General features: G+C 37.6%; 1 protein-coding gene across 1 annotated transcript in view; it reads left to right on the top strand.

The window, feature by feature from the left end:
* Nucleotides 1-12,173, top strand: part of OXCT1 (3-oxoacid CoA-transferase 1) — a 138,869-nt gene that overhangs the window by 77,791 nt on the left and 48,905 nt on the right. The window contains exons 12-13 of the mRNA XM_039234179.1: nucleotides 4,418-4,490; nucleotides 5,102-5,177. Of these exons, the coding sequence (XP_039090110.1) occupies nucleotides 4,418-4,490; nucleotides 5,102-5,177 (149 nt within the window). The remainder of the gene's footprint in view (nucleotides 1-4,417; nucleotides 4,491-5,101; nucleotides 5,178-12,173) is intronic.

Here is a 12,173-nt window from a genome sequence, read left to right as displayed (position 1 = left end):
GCCCCAGAATAACACAACTATTTCTAAGGATCCCTTTTTCTAAATAATGATTTCATGGGTTATGTAAAAATGAATTGCCACTTGCACAGCACTGTTTGGTTTGCAGGATAATTTCTTACACATATTATACACATATTTGAGCCTCAAGTAAAAACTTACTGTATAAACTGGGAAACTGAGGCACAGAGGAGTGATGTGATATGCTCAAGATCCATTGCTAGGGACTGGACTCACACACAGTCTGCTGTCCTGGCCCCTGGCCTTTTCCTCTACTCATTGAACTGTACTCACTGCTGACCTGAGTTTTACAAAGGTACAGAAGGCAGTGCTGACAGCAGCATTTCAGAGGTCCTGGTAAGGTTTGCAATATTCCAGTGCACTTGTACAACTTCCAATCAGTTTCATGTTTTAGCTTTCTTTTTCTTCTTAATTAAAAACATTTTTTAATGTTTATTTTCAAGAGAGAGACAGAGTGTGAGCAGGGGAAGGGCAGAGAGAGAGAGAGAGAGGGAGACACAGAATCCAAAGCAGGCTCCAGGCTCTGAGCTGTCAGTACAGAACCCAATGCGGGTCTCAAATCCACAGACCATGAGATCATGAACTGAGCAGAAGTCAGATGCTTAACTGACACGATGGAGCCACCCAGATGCCCCTTAGCTTTCATATTCATGTACATTTCGTATTCTTCTCTATTTCTTAATTGTGTTTTCTTAGTTAATTAAAATATTTATTAAGTTTATTTATTTAGAGAGAGACAGCATGAGTAGAGGGGGCAGAGAGAAGGGGGAGAGAGAGAGTACCAAGCAGGCTCCATGCTGCCAGTGCAGAGCCTGATGCAGGGCTTGAACCTGCAAAACTGCGAGCTCATGATCTGAGCCAAAACCAACAGTTGGACACTTAACCGGCTGAGCCACCCAGGTGCCCCATGTTTTCTTATTTTAATTTTCTTATTTTAATATTTAATATCAATGTTTAATGACTTACCTTTGATTAAAACTGCTTTAGAAAGAACCACCATGTTAACCTCACGGCTTATAAATATCCCTGGCCCCTGTCATGTGCTTCTAGGGCAGTGGTTCTGAATGAGCAAGCGGGGGATTTTACTCCTCTGGGGACATTTGACAATGTCTGAAGACATTTTGTATTGCCAGTGTTATTGGCAAGTAGTAGGTAGAGGCCAGGGATGCTATTAATTACCCTACGATAATGGAACAGCACCCTTCAAAGAGTTACCCAGTTCCAGATGTCAATAGTGCCTTCTCTCGAGGTCCTCATGTCACAGCTGAAGAATCACAGGCCTGCAGACTAAGGTACAAATAGTACAGCATTCAAGATCTATCTAATGGCTGCGACTGCCCTCTCCAGCTTTATCTTCTCCTATACCCTTCAAGGACTTCTGTGTCCACCCATACTGAACTAATGGGTCTATTCTATTTTTTTTTTATTTTTTTTTAACATTTATTATTTTTGAGAGACAGAGACAGAACATGAGCAGGGGAGGGGAAGAGGGAGAGGGAGATACAGAATCTGAAGCAGGCTCCAGGCTCTGAGCTGTTAGCACAGAGCCTGACACGAGGCTTGACTCATGAACCATGAGATCGTGACCTGAGCTGAAGTGGGACACTTAACTGACTGAGCCACACAGGTGCCCCAGTTGGTGTATTCTGATCATGCCTCGTGCTTTCCCTTCTCCATGCCTTTGCTCTTCCCTGCATGTGTCATCAAATTTGTTTGTTTTGTCCCTTTCTGCATCTCCACCTCCTTATCACTAATTTCCTATTGAAATGTGTTACACCTGTCCTTCAGGCTCCAGTTCATTTTTCCTCTCCAAAACCTCAGAAATGCCCCTGCTTTGAACCTGTAACACATTTAGTGTCTTTCATTTTGCCTTGTAATTATTCACATATATTTGTCTCTCTACCTGAATAGTATATTTATTCCTTTTGCTTTGAGCAGTGGTTCTTGAAGTGTGGTCCAGCATCAGCATCAGCATCACGGGAGACTTGTTAGAAACAGAGATTCTCGGGACTCATCACAAGCCCACTGAATTACAAACTCTGGGAGTTTAGTTCAGAGATCTGCCTTCCAGGTGATTCTGCTGGGTGTTAAAGTTTGAGAACCAATAGCTTAGGACATCGTGTTTGGTTTGTAACACTGTTCAAGGCACACAGCAGACATTTACTTGATATTGAATAAGCAACATGTTAAATCATGAGCCAAAGGATTCAGTAACTATGAAATTGAATAACTGTGTTTGCCCCAGTATCATGAAAGGAACTAGACAAATGCAGAGAAAAACTGGAGGAAACAGAAATCAATAGGGAATAGTCAAATAAGGAAGTTATTTTCCTTTAAGATATTAATAGTATTGTTGATAACAGTTATTTGTTGACCAAATTTGGACACTGTATTTGAAAAGCATGGATTCAACTTTAGGATATCGATTTTTATTAAGATATTAGATATTTAAAAATACTGACAACTAACTTGGCTTCCAGAGAACGTAATTTATAAGATGCCAGAATATATTAGCAGGTGTCTGACAATAACTATTTTTTATGAGAGTTGTTTTCTGGGCTCTTAAATAAAACTATGCTTCATAAATCACATGGGGAGAGCAAAGGATCTCGCACCGATCTCCCACCGATCTCTCGCACCGAGTGGTAAATAACGCCTTCTATGTACTGTCAGTTGGTGGAGATTGCCCTTTGAAAGTCATTGTGATTTAGCACATGGAGAACAAGGAATTGAGATTTTTATGTTTCTCTGCTTTTTTGTCCTATACATTCTCGTCCCTTGGACCCCATAGGACTGGTGAGGAACCAAATATACCAGATATGGAAGTTGTGTTAGGATCAAGTTTTGTTGTATCATGCTTGTCCTAAAGCTTAGAGTTCCCAGGCTGGTGTATAAGTCCACCATATAAGCCAATTACTGGGTAGCACTTATTCCTAGAGGGCAATGGCATTATCTCTTTTACAAGTAGGTTTGGAGTGAAGACTGTAACAGTGACAGTAATGAAGCTTATGTTTATGGAGTCCTTTCTCTGTGCCAGGTACCAGAGTAAGGACTTTGTATACATTTTTTCATTTAATCCTCCAAATCTTAATCTAAAAGCCCCTACTGACCACACCAGAAAGTATTCTCCAAAGCTTTTCATCTTACAGTATTTTGAAAGATGTGAAAATGTTTCCCCTGTTTAGAATGAAACTCCTTTTGGAAATAAATATTTCAGCATGATGTAAATAACCTTTCTCTCTACTTGAGCTCAAATGGAGAGGGATATTGGTGGAGAATTTAGCTTTCAGGCAAGGCTTGAGAAGCTGAGGGGACAGCTGTGTTGCACAGCTGGGCATGATCTGACCACCCTGGTCCTGTTGTCTGGGAGCTTTTCTCTTTCCCAACCCTGGAATCATAACTTTTCTTCCCCTTGTTTGACTGCTTGATTACACTGGGATAATGCATGGGATGTTCTCATACAGTTGACTTCTATTTGGCAAAGTGGCATGTGAGCCCTTTTCTGGTTGAGGCCAGCTTCTTCTGGGCACTGTATACACAGGAAATAGGTCATGAAAAGAAAGCTGAAATATGAGTCAGGTGATACTATTGGTTGTGTGAGGACTGGATGAACTTGAAGATCCTTTCCTGCTCTAAACTTTAATTATGAGGTATAAGTTTTGGTAGAGATCTTTCTAAGAGGACCTCTTAGAAGTTACCATTAAAAAAAAAAAAAGAAAAAAGAGTTATCATTAAATACATGAGCCAGTATTAGGATGTTACTGCCTGACCTCATCCAAGTCCTGTGATTTTAACAGAAACTTAGAGGAGCAAGGGAGAAAATAGGAGGCAGAGAGAGATTAAAAGAAGAGTTTCAGGCCTAATGATATTAAAGAATTATGGGCAGAGGACGTAACTTTCTAGATTATTTATGGAGTTTTTTTTGTTTTGTTTTAAGAAATATCTGAGGAGCCTCTCCTGTGTCATTCCCTTCCAAGTTGCATATCTTTGCTCCGGTGACTTACAGTATTGCTAGATGCATCCCAGGGACTCCATTTTCCCCTTACTGTCATCAGCATTTAGCAGGGGCTTGTGGAGGGACTGAGGCTGCGGAGAGGCAGGAATGGTTAGAGGTGAAAGGGGTGTAGAGAATTACAAAAACAACAGTAAAATTCAAAGTTGGTCTGCTTTTTGTTATCACCATGCCAGGGCAAATCTGAACAATGCTTGTGACAGAATACTCCTCTTCACAGGGTGACAGTTCCCACTGGATCTCCCGCTGCCACTGCCCTTTGGTTAAAGAGGTCTTAGTTCTTTAGGAAACAGAGAAAGTATAGACCTCTCTCTACGTGATTTCCATTCTTAGAAATCTAATAGCCTTTTCTTTCCTTTGTTTCCTTTCTTGTGTATGTGTGTTTAGGCAAGGAAACAGTTACTGTTCTTCCAGGAGCTTCTTACTTCTCCAGCGATGAGTCATTTGCAATGATTAGAGGGTATGTAACAACGGAGTCCCTCGTGTTTCACGTGGCGTGGAATGAACTGAGTCATCCCCTGAGCGTGTTAGCAAGGCTCCGAAACACAGCCACATCTCCCGGCCAGAAAATGGTCATGGGCTCGTTCAGTTGCACCAAGATGTGAAATTATTCACATTGAATGTTGGGCATTGGAACATTCAGCTCACTGTTATTAAAAAAAAAAACCCTCCCAAATGGGATTTATATATGTGTGCCAAGTATACTGAGGTAAATATTTTTAAAGTTCTTTCTATGGATCCCAACATTTTCTGCAAAACTGTTTTCATTTTCTAGCTAGCGTTTGCCTTCAAATCAAGCCACATTCCCCCTCACTGAAGGAAACAGACTCACTGTGTACACCTGTTTTTAATTTCTTTTTGGAGACAATATAGACTATAATTTTTTAAAGAGAACTCTTAATGGTTATTTCTCTGCATCAGCTTGAGCTGATTGATTTTGAAATCAGGTGTCGGGTAGGAGAAAGCAAATTTATTTTGGTGGCTATAAAATTATTCTAATTTCTCACAGTTTCAAGCAAATGGGACATAAAGCTTGCAAGGTTTGCTTTCTATTTCCTTTTTCTCTCTCAGGGGCCATGTCAATCTAACAATGCTGGGAGCAATGCAGGTTTCCAAATATGGCGACCTCGCTAACTGGATGATACCCGTAAGTAGACATTTTTCTTCTGAATTATGCTTCGTTCAGAATAGTTATCTTTAAAATATTAAGAAAAGGCTTGTTGAATTGCTATGAGAGCATGATATAATTATTACAACAATAAGGGAACATTTTCATAATATTTAATATTTTGGTCAAATTTTGGTAAAGCAGCTACGGAGAACTATTTGTCTTTGCCTGTTTACTAGAGGACTAAAAAGGCAGGATCAGAGCTAAAACATTTTTCCATGAGGAACAGAGAATTGGGGAAGATTAAAAACAGATGGGTTAATTCTGATAAAAATAAGAAACAAATATAGCTAAGTTTTTATAACTAGAAAGAACAATGAATAAGTTTATTAATTTTATGTCGTAACATAGAGATTAAAACCTTTCGATTGCCCATGTGACCTCATAACTAATCAGTCACATTGTCTTCTGCTATGGAATATAAAACTTGTGATATTTAAACGTGTTTGAAATGCAAACAGTTTTTATTTACTAATCACCTAAATCAAGGAAAAAGCGTAAAATTAGCTTTGAAAAGGACTGTAATCAGCTGACTTAATCTATGAGTGTGGTTTGTTACTTTGTGATGTGTTTGTGGAAACAACGATGAGTACGTGTCCATGGTTGTGAGCTCATTTTGGCTGGTGTCTCAGGTTACTCTTTCTGTATGTGTACTTAAGGATGTCCGTGTGTTTTTCTGTATCATCACCTAAAAGGAATTTGTTTAACTGATGCTGGTGTTCTGTGATTAGAGAGTTTTTCTGAATTCACTTAGATATTTTCCTCTAGTAATTTTTTTTTTTAATTTTTTTTTTATGTTTTATTTATTTCTAGGAGAGAGAGACAGCGTGAGCAGGGGAGGGTCAGAGAGAGAGGGAGTCACAGACTGAAATAGGCTCCAGGCTCTGAGCTGGCAGTCAGCACAGAGCCCGACGCGGGGCTCGAACCCACGAACCGCGAGATCATGACCTAAGCGAAAGTCGGACGCTTAACCTACTAAGCCACCCAGGCGCCCCTCCTCTAGTAATTTTTTGAGGATGGTGGATTAATATAGTTGATGACAGTGTTAGAGATTGTCTTTAGCTCTTTTGATCTAATATACCGTGAAATGTTATTTTAAGGTTTGAAGAATTAAAACCCTGGTTCTGAGACTTGATTGCATATTAGAATCACCTGAGCATTTTAAAAAATATTGATGCCTAGAGCCCACTCCCAGAGTTTTCAGTTTAACTAATGGGGGACATAGCCTAGGGACTGGGCATTTCTTTTAAATAGTTTACTGTCAAGTTGGTTTCCATGTAACACCCAGGGGTCATCCCCACAGGTGCCCTCCTCCATGCCCATCATCCCCCTTCCCCCCTCCCCCCCACCCCCATCAGCCCTCAGTTTATGGCACTGGGCATTTTAAAAGCAACCTTGGTGATTACCATATGTAGCCAGGTTTGAGAACCAGCATATTAAAGAATGATCGTGAATCAAATTTAAAATGTAAGGGAGAGAGGCACCTGGCTGGCTTATTGGGTAGAGCATGTGACTCTTGATTTTGGGGTTGTGTGTTTGAGCCCCACATTGGGAATAACATTTACTTACAGTGATAATAATTAAAAAATAAATAAAATGTAAAGGAGAAACATCATTGAACCACTAATAGTAAGAACCCTAGCAAGTTATGGAGTGTATGTTATTTTACTTTAAAAATGTTCATCATTCTAAATCAGCCATGGTTATAAGAGTTAGCAACCTTTGGAGGCTTCAGAGATATCAGGAACTCCTGGATATTGTACAGCGAATCAGATTGACGGTTTATGGGAATACTTAACTTGTGTAGAGAATCAAAATACATTTCTATTTTCAAATTTTTAGAAAAAGGCCACATGGGATAATTAGAAGGAGCATAACAAAGTAAGCTCTGGGTTCTAGCCCTGACTCTACCCAATAATTAAAGTGTGACCTTGAACATGTCACTTAAACTTTGGGTTAAAGCATCCCTATCTATAAAATGAGGATTTGAGATTAGATTATTTCTGGCATCCCATCTGCCTCTCATAGCTCCATGGATGAGAGCATGGGCCCCAGAGTGAGATAGAACTGGGTTGAAATCCAATTTTTGTCCCTTGCTAGCGGTGTAACTGAGGCAGTTGCCTACTTTTTCTTCATCTGTAAAATGAGAATGATATAATACTACCTACTATATAGGATTATATAAAGAAATAAATGATATAATGTATACAAAGTATATATCATAGAGCTTGACAACATAGTACAAGCTAAATAAATGGGTGATTATTTGACAAGAAGGAAAATTGGGGGTACCTGGCAGAGAAGGGAATAGAATTAGTTACTATGAATAGAAACAATAGAGTTTTAAATATATCTGTATCTCTATAGACTATTACCAAGTTTTGAAATCAGTTTGCACAGTGGTCCTGATATGTTCAACACATTGCCTTCAAGGAACGTGGGCATCTTTTAAAAATCAGTGTATGTCTTGTTTATATTGTGGTTTAGCACATAGTGAGGCTGGAAGCTTGCACAGAGTACAGCTGTCATTTGTAGGAAAGATTTTTAAAAAGTTTTTTAATGTTTTATTTATCCGTGAGAGAGAGAGAGAGACAGAGCATGAGTGGGTGAGGGGCAGAGCAAGAGAGGGACACAGAATCCGAAGCAAGCTCCAGGCTCTGAGCTGTCAGCACAGAGCCCGACCCAGGGCTCGAACTCACAAGCTATGAATTCATGACCTGAGCTGAAGTCAGATGCTTAACCAACTGAGCCACCCAGGTGCCTGCCCCTTTTTTTTTTTCTGGAAAGATTTTCTTCAACATATATCCCATTTTTGCATATCCTGTGGAGATTCCTGTGAGTCATTTAAAGAAGTCAATGTTTGTTAACTTTATAAATATTCTTAATATAATTGGAGCTCATGCATTTCCAAATGACTGGAGCTAGTGAGGCAGTAATGGAGAACTCTGGAGTTCTGAAGGAAAACAACTAAGCATAAAAAATGTTCTGTATCTGCGTCCACTCTTTTGGTAATGGAAGTTGGTAAGGCCATTTCTGATGAGCTTTTCTTGTTTTCCTTTAATAACTGCTAATCACTTCTTGGATTCTTTATATGTGATGCATAGTGTATGTTTTGGATTCTTTTGAATGCAGAAGAGCTTGAGTCAAGACCATGAACTTCACTTTGTAATAAATTTGATTTGAATTTCAGTTCTCCCTCTAACAAATCATACAATCTGGAGTACGTATTTTTGTTAGGATTAATTGAGACAAAAATTAAAGTGGCCACTAAAAGCACTCCATAAATAGTGGCTATTATTTTTATCTCCTTCATTCCTCTATTGTTTAATATTAAAAAAGGAATATTTGCTTTAAATTACACTGATGTAAGCAAGACTATATTTTACACTAACTAATACTACCTTGCTTATCCTCAGTTCATGTTCAAGTACCCAAAATTAAGCCCTTTGAGGACACATTTCTGGTTCTTATTGGTTATGGATAAGGTACAGTCTAGCCTCTTTATAGTTTCAGGGAGCAATCTATTTCTTTTTTCTTGAAGATTTATGTTGATTATTAAAATTTAGATATATTTTTATTGCAAGATCTGGCAGTTGAGAAGCTGCAAAGTTCAGCTTTATTATATCATTTTTCATTTACTTTTATCTTTTTAGTGAGTTGAATAATCTTTCAATGGTTGTAAAGCCTTGAGATTCTCTGCATCATGGTGTTCCCATCCATCATCACAATGTCAGATTACAGTAAACATTAAGCTTTTAAGGCAGGCAAATGGTATGGATGCTGTTTGTCTTATCCTTTAATAGCTTCTTAGTATGCAGTGTCGGTCTCCTCTACACAGATTTTTAAAAAATTCTGCCCCGAGCATCGGAAGAGAGAAAATGCGACACAATAGTAGTTGGCTCCTTTGAGTTCCCTGATTATCATGATGATGGTAAAACCCCAGGCAAGCTACGAAAACATGGACAGATGTGCAGCCCGTTGAATCTGCATTCAGAACTTCTCTGGCTTTCCTAGTGCCTATTTTTAGAAAACAGCTGCCATAGATTATTGACTTGTGAAGGGAAGCAGATGTGTGTGAGCAGCGATGGAACTGGATCCTGAAAGCCTACAACAGGGGCCTGCCGGACATCGGGGCTGTGTGTGAGCGACACAACAGCCAGGGCTTGTTCCTGTGTGGGGAGAAGTGAAACGAGGGATTTTTTTTTTTTTTTTTTTTTTTTTTGATGAGGGATTCTTAAGGCAAAGGAGAACAGGATGTCTTATGTTTGTTTTTCCCTCACATTTTAAAATTTCTTTATGCATTTAAAAAAGAAGAAATACAAATTGATATACTCACGTATGCTACATGTCTGAGTGCCTAAAATTGGTTTCATATTCTACCTGTGTCTTTTTTAAATAAGTTAACTGTAGTCTTCTGACTTGTACAATTAAGGCATTTTGTGTTCAGGATTTAAACAATGTTATGTCAATTATATCTCAGTAAACGTAGGAAAAAGTTTAAAAGTTAAAGATTCAATCTAGTGGTTTAATTGCATCAAGTGTAGTCCAAATATTAAATCTATAGATACAGATATAAAAATATAGAGATTAAAGTAAGAATAAAGATATAAACATAGGTACAGATATAGATATAGATTTAATGTATATTGGTCTTATTTATTTGGCCCTAAGGCTCAGGAAACTACAAACTATGGGTAAGGAAGATGATGGAGAAAATATGTATGTGTGGTATTATGCTTTTATAATTATTCAGTAATGCTTTGGCCATGCCGTTTTGTCAGTAATGAGGTGGAAAGTGTACCGAACTTTGGAAGTAGACAGACCTATGCTTAAACACTGATTCTGTCACTTACCGGTGGTATGGCAGATCATTTTATCCTGGTAAACTCATTTATAAAATTTTAATGTTTAACTCCTATGCTTGTTATGGGGATTAAATTAGTTCATTCAACAAATATTTATTAGGCAAGTTTTAAGGGCCACACACTGTTCTTGCCTCTTGATGATGCAACAGTTAGCAAAACAGATGAAATTCTCTGTGTTCATGGAGCTAATGTTCTGGTAGGGATCAGCCCATGTGCTGATTCTGGCCCACCACCTCTTTTGGAAGTAAAGTTTTACAGGAACACAGCCATATCTGTTGCTTTACGTATTACCTGTAGATGCTCTGTGGCAACAGAGACTGTATGCATGTCGGTCTGAAACACCATTTCACACTTTACAGAAGAGTTTGCCAACTCCTGCCTTAGATCATTAATTTGAAACCTTTCTTCTTTTCTAATATAAGCATGCAATGTTATAAATTTCTAAATGCTGTATTAGTGACATCCACAAATTTTTATATATTGTGTTTTTATTTTCATTTTCTCTTCAAACTATTTACTCATCTCCCGTGTGATTTTTTTTTCTGTGACTTATTGGTTATTTGGAAGTATGTCATTTAATTTCCAGACATTTGGTGATCAATCAACACAAGAGTTTGTGTTGATCTCTAGTTTAAATTATCTTGAGGTCAGAGGACATACTTTATATAGTTTCCATCCTTTTGAATTTGAAATTTATTTATGGCCTAAATACAGTCTATCTTAGTGACTGTTCCAGCTGCACTAGAAAAGAATGTATATTCTGCTCTTGTTGGGTAGAGTGTTCTATAACTCAGTTAGGTCAAGTTGGTAGATAGCCTTCATGTTTTATATATCCTGTCACTTACTGAGAGAGGAGTAATGAAATCTTCAACTATAATTGTGGATTTGTCAACTTCTAACTTCAGTTGTATCACCTTTTGCTTTGTAAATTTTAGAATTCCATTATTAGTTGTATTAGTACACAGTTAAAATTGTTATGCTCTTTTAACAAATTAACTTCTATTATTATATTGTACTTTATCTCTGATAATATTTCATATTCTGGAATCTACTGTCTGATATTAATATATTCACTCTGCATGGTATTTTTTTTCCATTCTTCTACCTGCAACCTATTAATGTCTTTAAGTGAGTTTTGTAGTTAATATAGTTAGGTTTTGTTCTTTTATCCAGTTTTATAATCTGTGACCTTTAATTGGAGATTTAGGCCATTTACATTTATGTGATTATCAACCTGGTTGGGTTTAAATCTATCGGCATATGATTTTTCCCCCATTTGCAATCTGAATTTTCATTTCTCTGTTTTCTTTTAGATCAACTAAGTATTCCTTATGATTCCATTTTATCTTCACTATTGATTTCTTTTCTTTTTCTTTTCCCCCAGTGGTTCCTCTGGAATTTATAATACACATCTTTTATTTATCACAGTCTACTTTAAGTATTATTTTATCACTTTACATATAATATAAGAACCATACAACTGTAAACTTTTATTCTCTGCCCTTATCCTATGCTGCTGTTGGTCATAGATTTTATTCTGCATGTGTTTTAAGCCCCATGATACTTTATGATTTTTGTTCTAAATAGCCAATTCTCTTTTAATGAGATTGAAAATAAGAAAAAAAAAGTATGTTTTTTAAATTTTATTATATAGTATAATTTATATATAAAAGTTATATATTTTGTTTATTTCCCAACATATTTGCTCTTTCCTCCTCTTTTCCTTTCCATTGATCCAGATTGCCTTCTGATGTTATTTTCCTCCCTCTTGAAGGATGTCCTTTAATGTTTCTTACAGTGCATATCTTAAGGATGTCACTCCAGTTGTTTCCTTCAATATTTGCTTTTCAACTTTGTTAAAGTTAGTTGAGAAAAGCCTCTAGTTTCAGTGTAATTAGCCCCACTACTAAAGTGATTTCCTTTTGAAGACTCCATCATGTATTATGAGGCCTTTTCCCTCTGGGTAGTAGGAATGTGAATTGTTCCCAGACCTGCATGAGTTCTGGACATTTTTTGCTTAATATTTCCTAGTGGTTCTTTTCCAGGCCTTGAATAATTTCTTCTCGTGTATACACACATCAGTACTCTGCCAAAGGCTTGAGGTGAATCC

This window comes from Hyaena hyaena, unplaced genomic scaffold, assembly GCF_003009895.1.
Source record: "Hyaena hyaena isolate Hyena2069 unplaced genomic scaffold, ASM300989v1 scaffold_83, whole genome shotgun sequence".
Classification (NCBI taxonomy): domain Eukaryota; kingdom Metazoa; phylum Chordata; class Mammalia; order Carnivora; family Hyaenidae; genus Hyaena; species Hyaena hyaena.
This window is presented reverse-complemented; position numbering and strand designations above follow the sequence as displayed.